General features: G+C 43.4%; 1 protein-coding gene across 1 annotated transcript in view; it reads left to right on the top strand.

Moving 5' to 3' along the window:
* Positions 1 to 10,840, top strand: part of ABL1 (ABL proto-oncogene 1, non-receptor tyrosine kinase) — a 43,082-nt gene that overhangs the window by 26,609 nt on the left and 5,633 nt on the right. The window contains exons 5-6 of the mRNA XM_007453139.1: positions 5,309 to 5,393; positions 10,231 to 10,383. Coding sequence (XP_007453201.1) covers positions 5,309 to 5,393; positions 10,231 to 10,383 — 238 coding nt within the window. The remainder of the gene's footprint in view (positions 1 to 5,308; positions 5,394 to 10,230; positions 10,384 to 10,840) is intronic.

The following is a 10,840-nucleotide window of genomic DNA, read 5'->3' as shown; positions in this document are numbered from 1 at the left end:
AGGCTCGGCTCAGTAGTTGTGGCGCACGGGCTTAGTTGCTCCGCAGCATGTGGGATCTTCCCGGACCAGGGCTCGAACCCGTTTCCCCTGCATTGGCAGGTGGATTCTTAACCAGTGTGCCACCAGGGAAGTCCCAAGGGACTGTGTCATTTTCTAGAGGTATGTTAACCCAAAATAAGGTACTGAGCAACTGCTAAATAAATTATCCCTCCTTCCACCCCACCCTGCACAAAAAACATCTGTACAGTATGTTTCCCACTTGGCAAATAAGATTAGTATCAACATTTGGGGCGTTCGTCTCCACTACAGACATTGAGAGTTTGAGTGGGTTCTAAGTAGCAGTGATGGCTAATATTTATTGATTCTTACTACGTGCCTGAGTCTGAGTACTTTATGCTTTACATAGAGCATCTCATTTAATCCTTCCAACCACCTTAAGAGAAGGCTACTGATATTACCACCATATAAGGTTGAGAAAACTGAAGCAGAGAGAGGTTCAGTAACTGACCTATAGCGTTAGTTCCATGGCTAATAGCAGTGACAGAGCCAGGATTTGAACCCAGGCATCCTGCTCCAAAGCCCAGGTCTTCTTTTAAATTGTTACTCTGGTTCTGATTTCTCATACACCATGAAAAATGCATAAACAGGTCTTCTTTTAAATTGTTACTCTGGTTCTGATTTCTCATACACCATGAAAAATATGCATAAACCACAGTTACGCGTTTTAAAAATCACCTTCCCCCCCCCCCACCCCCCGTTCACTTCCCTCCCAGGCTGTAGCTACGATCTGCCTCTCTCTTGAAGACTACTTGGGAAATCCTTGCAGTTCTAGCCCAAGCTTTTGTTTGTTCAGCCGGTTCTCACTGAGCCCCTCTTTGTGCCGGACCTCCTTGTCCTTGGTTGGTATTGCAGGCCCTCAGCGGTCAGGACCAGACTCTCCTTAACCAGCAGGGGGAGCGAGGCCCTACTTTTATCCACCACTGGGCCCTATACCTTCAGGGCAAAAGGAAGACCTGAAGAGAAAAAAGGGAGCGCTAGGTTGGCCCCTATGGATGGGAAACTGGAATTACAACAAAGGCACCCTGACGGGGACCAGCTAGTTTGAATTTTGACACTATTCAGCAGGTCGTAGGCATGTACTCTCTTTGTTAAAGGCAGGATGTGCCTAAGAGAACTGTCAAGTACAGGAAGCCCCAAGTTTCAGATGAGCTGTATAGTAAGTTTGTAAGTCAGTTTTCTTTCTTGAAACAGTTGTGTAGGTAATAGAATTTGGAAAGGTCTACTGTTAATCTAATTGTGTTATTAAAATGGGCTCGTAAGCTAGCTGACAAATTTACTAAAATAGCAGAAATGAACACTGTTGGAAAAAGTTAAAACTTAGCACTGTACTCAATTCGTTACCTATTTTTCCAATAGGTAATATATACAGATAGTTTCCTCTACCCTTGATTTTGGTGTCTTTCCAGAAACAGTCCACATGCACGTATCTTTCTTAACCATATGGCAGTGTGCTATAGACACTGCTGCTCTGTGCCCTCTGTCGTTTACTTAATGTGTCTTGGCAGTTATTCCTTGACAGTACGTGTAAGATGGCCTTGTTTTTGTATGGATGTATTTTAATATGTCACCAGCCTTCAGTAGATGTTTGTCCTCTTTCCACTACTTTGCTGTTACAGGCAGTGCACAGGGATTCTCCTTGTTTGCACACGTGGGAGAGTGTCCTGTTAGGTCAGCTCAGAGTTGAGCTGCTGGATCAAAGAGCTCGAACCAGTTTGCACTCCACCACTGGTGTGGAGCAAGTGCCTGTTTTCCCCACCCTCACCAGCACAGTATGTTTTGGTTTGGGTTTTATGTTTGTTATTTTCCCCCACTGGAAATAAGGGCTCCAGGACAGCATGAACACTGGGCCGTCGCAGGCGGTGGCTCTCACTTCACGGCGGGACGGGGGCTGTGCGCTGGAGAGAGAGGCTACTGCCATGTCGCAGTCGCTCGGGCAGCGGCTTCCCTTCTGGCCATGGAGCTAGATACGGCCGCAGTACTCGGGGACCAGAGTCATGGGGGCTCCTCTGTGAGATTGTTTCCTGTGGACTTTTCACTTGAGCTTCAAGTCCCCCACCTGGTTTGTGAACCATCCGCCTCCCTCGGTCTAGCTCAGAAACTGCCCCATCTCTCCAGTGTGTGGACCCTAGTCGAGCTGATAGGTGCAGGGTGGCACTTCGCTGTGCTTGTAACCTTGCTCCCCTGGCATCGGGTAAGAACCGGAAACATGTGGAAACTGATCTATCTTAGACACGAGCCCAGCACTGCGGCCGGGGGTCCCTGCTGAGAGGAGGCATCGAGAGCTCTAAAAGCTGTGCAGCAGCAGCGGGACGCTGAGCTGTGTTTAAGAATAGTGTTCTTTTCTATGCTGTAGAATTCCTACTCTTGGGGATGAGGCCAGTGAGCAAAAAGGGCGAAGCTGGTTAGAAAACACCTGTGAGATGTTGAGTCTGGAAGAATGTGTGTTCGAGAAAGACCAAAAAGCCGGCGTTAATTAAAGAACCAGCCTGTCTTCCATACAAGCAATATGTTTAGTCTGCTTCTCAGGAGTAGAGATCAGCTGTGTTAATAATGATAAAAGTGAGTCCCACTGAGTGGGTGCTGACCATGTTCCGGGCACTGCACTCGGCACTCTTTGTGCACGAGGCAGATACTGCCGTTCTCTCCATTTGGTAGATGAGAAACCAAGTTCGCAGATAATCTGTTACCTGTTATGTAGGCAGCTTACCATGGTTTCGCAGCAGCAGAGCTTGGTCGGTATAACTCACAATCATCCTCTTAACCTCTGTGCCAGCCAAAGCATTGGTCCACATCTGGCCAGGCCAGTCAGTCCTCATGAAGAGAGGGCAGTTGACCCAACTCCCCCCCTTGACAGACCAGACTGAAATTCACAGCTTTTGTTCAGAGCGTTGGCCTTTGCCCGAATCATTCGGAATTACTTCTGTTTCACTATGTAAGTGGAAGAATCCTCTTCAAAAAGATGATGGACATTTTTAAAATAAAAGTAAAGGAATATAACAGGGATGGCAGCATCAGGGATATTTCCAGTTTAACACAGCTAGAAATGTAGGATGCTGTTAGTAGTTTAAATTGTACATTGGACCAGGTCTGATTCCAGCAGGGGGAGACAAGTTCACATTGATTGTCCTGAAAGAAAAAACAGGGAATTATTTATACTGTCCACACATCATGTGCGTGCGGCTCGTGTGTGTGTGTGTGTGTGTGTGTGTGTGTGTAATGAAGAGAGAGAGGCAGAAGAGGGGTGCCTTTGAAAGCCATAATATTCCTTTTGCATGTCCATGCCTCTCAAGACCTAGAACATGGTTCTTGCAGAGAAGAGTCAGTAGCTATAAGAGCAGTGTTATATCGGAAACGAGTTCACTGTGCGAGGCTCATTATGTGGTGCTTCAAATCTGGAAAGCTTCATTTGAGAGCTACTCTTTGAACATATTGTTGGCTGAGCAGGGTTCTTAAAGGCCCTGGTCCTTCCATGAGCAGCATTGAATCCCCTAGTTCCGGCAGGCACTTGGCTCTCCAGCCGTTGACGGTAGCGGCGTGTCACCCTGGTGGATCAGAGCACTGAACGCCAGAAACCGTATGGTCTGCTGAGCATGTTCAGGCTCAGGCAGGGCTCCGAAGACTTAAACAGCCAGTGAGGTGGCTTGACATTAGGGGCAGCTCACCACCTTTAAAGAGCGATAAACTGTGTCTGAGTTTCAGTCCCATCGAGCCCTAAGCTAAGTGATAGTGGGCTGACACATCTCCTCACTGGTCATGCTTCGCTTGTAAACATGCTTGACCAAAGCAAGACAGCACTAAGTAAAGGGTGACCCGTCCCCTGGAAGTCTTCCCCACGTGCCAGGGTAGGAACCGGCAAGCCACAGTGAGTAGGACACTTTAGCGCTTTGTTTCCCGAAGGGGCAGGTACAGTGTAAGTAAAGCTCCACATTTAAAGTACAGCTGATAAAGCTTCTCTTGGGGAATCTAGTTTCCAAGTAGCTCTCTCTCTATCTCACATGCAGGCCTGCTCTTCAGACACACTCAGACTCCATGTTGAAACGTAGAGGGTGGGGTCCTGCTTCCCTTGCCGGTTTTTTTTTATAGCAACAGACTGTGTCATGTATCAGCCACCTGCTTCTTGCTTTGATGGTCAGTTGAGAGGACAGCGGGTTCTTTAAGTCAAAAAGAGGTTTACCCGACGTAAACCCACAGCCAGGCTCCTGAAAACAGAGCCGACAACAGCACTCCAGACTGATACGTGAGGAAATGCAGAAACATTATCGCATTTGCTCTGGGCATTTGCTGATATCTTTGTCTCCCCTTGGCATTTAAATACTGTGAACTTGGCTAAAACGTGATGTGTGCTGATGATACTTGTGAAGCCGTTGTTAGGGGAGCTGCTAGTGAAGATTACTTTAGAATCTGTGAGTAATTGACCTGACAGGTAGTGGTGATTGCTTCATTGAGAGCCCCATGAGACCGCATTCTTGAGAAGTTCAACATCCTCTCTTTCTGCCGTATCTTGAGGCATCGTTCTTCGGTAGCGCTATACATCTTTTTGTGTCATCAAGGTCTCTTCTCTTCTCTTTTTTTTTTTTTGCGGTACACGGGCCTCTCACTGTTGTGGCCTCTCCCGCTGCGGAGCACAGGCTCCGGACGCACAGGCTCAGCGGCCATGGCTCAAGGGCTCAGCCGCCCTGCGGCATGTGGGATCCTCCCGGACCGGGGCACGAACCCGCGTCCCCTGCATCGGCAGGCGGACTCTCAACCACTGCGCCACCAGGGAAGCCCCAAGGTCTCTTCTCTTAAATCAAGTACATTAAGGATTCTTCAAGTGATTTTTCTTTTCTTATATATTAAGCATTTGGGGAGGCCTTGGAAGCCAGCTGTTCCGTAGGGAAGTGGGACCAAGTTTGTGGTATTTGCCTGTACACATCTCCCTTGCTCCCCACAAACTCCACGGGTGATGGAAACAAGTACAGTCTGCATAGAGCCACCAGGGCAAGTCACCAGCATATACAGCCAGTCTTGACCTGGTGCTCAGGGTGAGAGTTCCAAAGCTCAGCACCGAAGTGGAAAATTCTTTGTGTCGTTGGGGGTGATGATCAGGCCACCTTGGAACCTGTCCAGAGCGATGTCATGGTTGAGACTGGTAGACCGGGATGATCGTTCATGGAAGCTCCAGTTTGTATGAACCATTCAGGTCGTGCTTCCCCACTTCGACACTTTCCTTGCCGAGATAATGTCATCACTTCTTTTTCTCCTGCAGGAGGATACCATGGAGGTGGAAGAGTTCTTGAAAGAGGCCGCAGTAATGAAAGAGATCAAGCACCCCAATTTAGTACAGTTACTCGGTGAGTGCGTGGAGCTCTGGAGAGAGGGCCTCTTAATTAAACACCCTCTGGGGTGACACAGGTGCTATTAGAGAAGGGGTGGGTGGCTCACCGCATTGAGGTTTCTGATTTGTACATCTGTCCCCCACCAGCATCCAGCCCTTGGTAAAAGGAGGCCTGTGTGGGAGGGGGGCGTGTGTGTGTCCGTCCATGTGCCCACGCGAGCGAGGGAGAACGTTATTACTTTAAATTGATACCCAAAAGCAGTCAAATGCAAACTGGCATCTGAAAACTAAGAATTTCAAGAGTTCCTTCCCGGAAGTGATTCTGTACCTAGACATATCCAATTGTGGGGGTGGGGTCATCCTCTGTAAAACCACAGCTGATTTAATCATGTCATGTTACTTTCTGTATATGCTTGCTCTTATCAAATTTATAGCAATTAATGTATTTCATTGTACTCTTTGCTTGTGTACGTCTTTCCCTCACAGCTTTCATTTTTTGAGAAAAAGGCAATATTTTAATGTTTATGTACATAAGTATATATTGTCCAGGGCATATAATAAATATTTGAGAAATAAATGCAAAAATAACAATTCAATGCAATTGTTTTTCAGAATTTTTTTTAACAAGTTCTTTGCTTTCCTTTCATTAGCCATCTCTTTATCACTTTTTAAATCAGGCTTTACGCTTTGAGGCCACTTCATTTGATTTCCAGGTTTATTTCCTATCTAATAGATTCAGGGTTATTTTTGCATGTGGGTTTTTAATCTCCCAGCTCAGCATTACAAGTCAACGATAGCCGATAGCCTGCTCTAATTTATAGCTTTGGATTCACTCCAAAAATGGGTAACGATTAGCACTCTATCCAACAAAAGTCAATATCTCTACCCTGAACATTTGAGAAATTGTCAGTAAAGAAGAGAAATATTATATACTCCAAATTTAAAGGGAGAAAATTGAAGCTTGCCCAAGAGACACTTATTTTCTATTTGGGAGGCAATAGTCAACCATAATGTAGAACAAAGTAAATTGTTATATTTACATATGGCCCATTTTGTCATTTTTACTAATTCCATTATCAAAAGAATATTCCTATTCTCTGCATTTTATAAATTCATTTAGATTCAGAGAACTTCTTCCCAAGGCTGACTTGTCTTCTACTCAATTTTGAAAATGTAAAGTGGATTATTTACTAAAAGTTAGGAAATGCTGACATAAATCATGTTATTCTCCATGCTCTGGTCTAGATAATACATATTTTGGTTCATGTAGAAATTAATTTTTACTATATCCTATTTCAATACTTCAGTGCTCTGGATGAATTTTCTCATACTGGAAAAATTGTATAAGACGCTGAAGACCAATCAGTGGGGAAGTTGCAGAGATGACCAGCTGCAGGTTGTCCTACATAATAACTGAGGCCTTTCCTAGGGTGGATGAATGAAAAGAACAGTAAAGAACATTAACAATAATAAGAACAATAACAACAAAACAAATGTGGAGTGTTTGCTCTGTGAAAAACACTTGCTAGGAACTTTGCACATATGATCATATGTATTCCTCACCATAAATATTTAAAGTCGCTATTATAATTTTTGCTTTATATCTGAGACAAATTAAGTCTCATGGTATATAAATAATGTTTCTATGGTCATATAGACTCAAAGAGTTCAAACAGACCCATGAATTTAGAGCTGTTAGATTCCAAAAACTATCCTCATTATAGAATACGTTGCCTTTTCAACCTTGTTTCCGTCCTTCTAAGATTTTCTAGAGTGCACAGTGAATTCTAAAATATAGTTGATGTTTGTGAAAAATTATTTCTTACATTATTACCCAAAATTAGTGTTATAACTGACCAGTTCACTATTCCTAATGCATAAGCATATACACTAATGGTGGATCCAGAATATCAACATTAAAGAAGAGGATACTCTTCTTTAAGGACACTTCAATGAAAAAAGGCTCTACAGTTCTTTAGCAATCAACCTTTGAATAAGGTTTACCTGAATCTTCCATAATAGTGCACACTTAATCAAACAATTCTACTCTTGACAAGAACTCTGAGAACTCATTGTAAACAACAGATTCAATTGGCCCTATTGATTGAAGTACTTCTATAGCCTCATCTTTTACTGCTTGAAAACATTTAAGGAAATTGTCAAAAGCTATTATATTTAGAACTCTGAAACCAAATTTGACTCAAATAATTTTTTAGTAGGTAGTAAGTGTTCAAATATTTGAATATTTAAGTGACAATGAAGTTAGAAGGCTGCTCAGCTTTAGACATATGTTCATGTTAACTGCTGTCGAGTCTAACTGAGTGATCTGCATTTCCCTTGTCACTGTCTTACATATGTTTCCATTAGACTAAAATCCCAGATTGCCTAAACCTATTACTCACGCCCCAGTTCAGTTCTTGAATCATAAAGCCGTAAAACATTTGGAGGTCTTAATTAGATGCTACTGTTTACTAGAAGAATAGTTTTAATATTTAAAATAGGAGCTTGAAAAGTAAGCAAAATAGCTACATCCAAATGACCAACTGGGGAATTCAAGCTTTGTGTTAAAGTAAAAAAAAAAAAAAAAAAAAAAAAAAACTTTTCTCCCCTGTTTTCTGTCCAAAATGAAGTAAAAGTGAGCTTTTTTCTTCCAAAATAATTCAGATTAACTTTTTTCCCCACTCACCGTCTTTCTGTCTTCACTCTTAGTTTGCTGCCTAGGTTTGCAGGAGCAGCCGGCCCACCCTGCAGGCACCCAGAGTCTTCCTCTGTGGAGAGAATGCTGTATAGTTTGGTTTGGGATTCAAGTAGAATATTACCCTCTGAAGCCTCGTGTGACAGTATTTTATTTTTACTTTTTTGAAAAGAACTTTTTACTATGCCAATTGTAAGCATACACTAAAGAAGACAGAGTTACCTAATGCGGCCCAGGCACCCATCACCCAGCTTTGCTGTCATCACCTCATGGTGCCTCTCATCCTGTACACCTGTCCACCCCCCCGACCCTTGTTATTTCAAAGCAGATCCCAGACAGCATAATATCTTGTCCACGAATATTTCATATAAGTCTCTTAAAGATGACTTTTTTATTTGTATAACCACAAGTTGAGATTAATTTCTAAATATCATCAAATATCTAGTCAGTGTTCAAATTTCCAATGAAATCATGAAAGTCATGCTTTTTTTCTTTTTTTTGATTTAATTTATTTATTTATTTTTGGCTGTGTTGGGTCTTCGTTTCTGTGCGAGGGCTTTCTCTAGTTGCGGCGAGCGGGGGCCACCCTTCATCGCGGTGCGCGGGCCTCTCACTGTCGCGGCCTCTCTTGTTGCGGAGCACGGGCTCCAGACGCGCAGGCTCAGTAGTTGTGGCTCACGGGCCTAGTTGCTCCGCGGCCTGTGGGATCTCCCCAGACCAGGGCTCGAACTCGTGTCCCCTGCATTGGCAGGCAGATTCTCAACCGCTGCGCCACCAGGGAAGCCCTTTTCTTTCTTTTTTTTTTTAAACAGTGTGTTTGAATTGGGATGGGAATAGGAATCTCACAGTGCTGTTAGTTGACAGTGGCCCTTAGGTCTCCTGTACAGTGTAAATTCCTTCTTTATCCCTCTGCGTCCCTTGCTAGTTATTTGTTGAAGAAATCCTGTCATTTGTCCTTTAAAGTCTCCCACACTCTGGGTTCTGCTCACTGTACCCCTGTGGTGAGATCTGTCGTGTCCTTCAGTCTTCACTCTCCCTAGATAATGGGTATTTGGATCGAGACAGCTTGATCACATTCGAGTTTGACTTGTTTTTCTTCTAGTAAGAGTACATAGGAAGGGGTGTACATTTTCATCAGTAGGCCCATAATTCTTAGTTTTCTGTCTTTGTCCAGATCTGCTGATTTATTCGGGGTTTTGCCAAATGATAATTCTCTAATTCTCATTCCTTATGCATTTATCAGCTCGATACCTTCTATAAGAAGAAGCATCTTCTCCCCTCTACTGTTTGGCTTTAGTAGGGGTACAGTTCATACAGGAAAGACAGGATAAATGTTTGCTCACTTGCCATTATTTACCGGTTTCCACGATAACAAATTGGTTTCTTAATACCCTCCAACGGTGACCAGGTTTTTGTTGTTTTTCTTTTGTGATATTATTATAAGCTCTTGGATTTAAATATATTTGAGTGTGTTATTGACTAATCCACTGCAGTTGTTTTTTAAATTGACTTTCAGGTTGTCTCATCTTTGGCCAGTGGGGACTCCAAATTGTTCCTGGTCCTTTTGACAAAACCCTAGAGTCTTCTAGAGCATCTCTGCTCTCTGGAATGATAAAATATTCCAGGTTCATTCTCTGCCCCAGACCTGAAATCACCGGTTTCTCCAAGGAGTTCTGGTTCCTTAATGGGACCTGGAATTTCAACGATTCTGTAAGATTTTAATGAAATTTTTGGAATTGGAAGGGCCCTTAGAGGTAATTTCATGTACCCAGAAAGGAGAGGTGGTCTGTCTTAGGCACATGGCTAGTTGCTCACAGAGCCATGAGTAGTAATGGCCTCCTCAATTCCAGTCCTAGGTTCCTCCCACCACATCTCCCAACAAGATGGCTAGGCTACCTAAAAGACCCTGGAGGGGCTGATCAGCCCAGGCCCCTTCTCTCCTTCTGTTTTAGTCGGTGGGAGTGAGTAAACGGAAAGCCTCTTTCTGTCCTGTTCTATCCGGGGCTGTTGGTAATTAAGAGCCGGGTAAAATGTCAGTGTCTGACCTGCTTCTGAGGGTGTAACTTCTGATGTCTGCTGCACAGTTAACCAGTTTTAAATGCAGTGTAGTTAAATCTTACACATCTCGAACGATCCTGTTCTTTCTTTTTTCTTTTAGCATTTGGAGTGTTGCTTTGGGAAATTGCTACCTACGGCATGTCACCTTACCCAGGAATTGACTTGTCGCAGGTGTATGAACTCCTAGAGAAAGATTACCGCATGGAGCGCCCGGAAGGCTGCCCAGAGAAGGTCTACGAACTCATGCGAGCATGTGAGCCTTCCCCCGCCAGTTCTAGAAGTCTCTGTGGGCACTTTACATAGACCCAGGGCAGGAGGATATATGTAAAGTAAAAAAATCGAAGTATTCCATTTCCTCTCTGCATTCCCCTTCTTCAGAAGCAACTAATGTAACAGTTTGCTACCTATTTTTTTTTTCACTTTTTTCAGTATGCCTTTATTTACCCATAGTATTTTATGTGTGAGTGTTTTTTGTTTGTTTTTAATGAAAAATGAGATTGATAGATACCAAACCTGGGTTTCTTGTTAATAAATACAAATTTCTGGTACAGTAGGCAAATATTCCAGGTGACTTTTATCCACTCGTTTTTTTATATATATGTATAAAAATTTATTCCCTCAACTTTTTTTTTTTTTTTTTTTTTTTTTTTTTACTTGGGCCTCTCACTGTTGTGGCCTCTCCCGCTGCTGAGCACAGGCTCCGGACGCGC

Source organism: Lipotes vexillifer, unplaced genomic scaffold (assembly GCF_000442215.2).
Source record: "Lipotes vexillifer unplaced genomic scaffold, Lipotes_vexillifer_v1.1 scaffold149, whole genome shotgun sequence".
Classification (NCBI taxonomy): Eukaryota; Metazoa; Chordata; class Mammalia; order Artiodactyla; family Lipotidae; genus Lipotes; species Lipotes vexillifer.
This window is presented reverse-complemented; position numbering and strand designations above follow the sequence as displayed.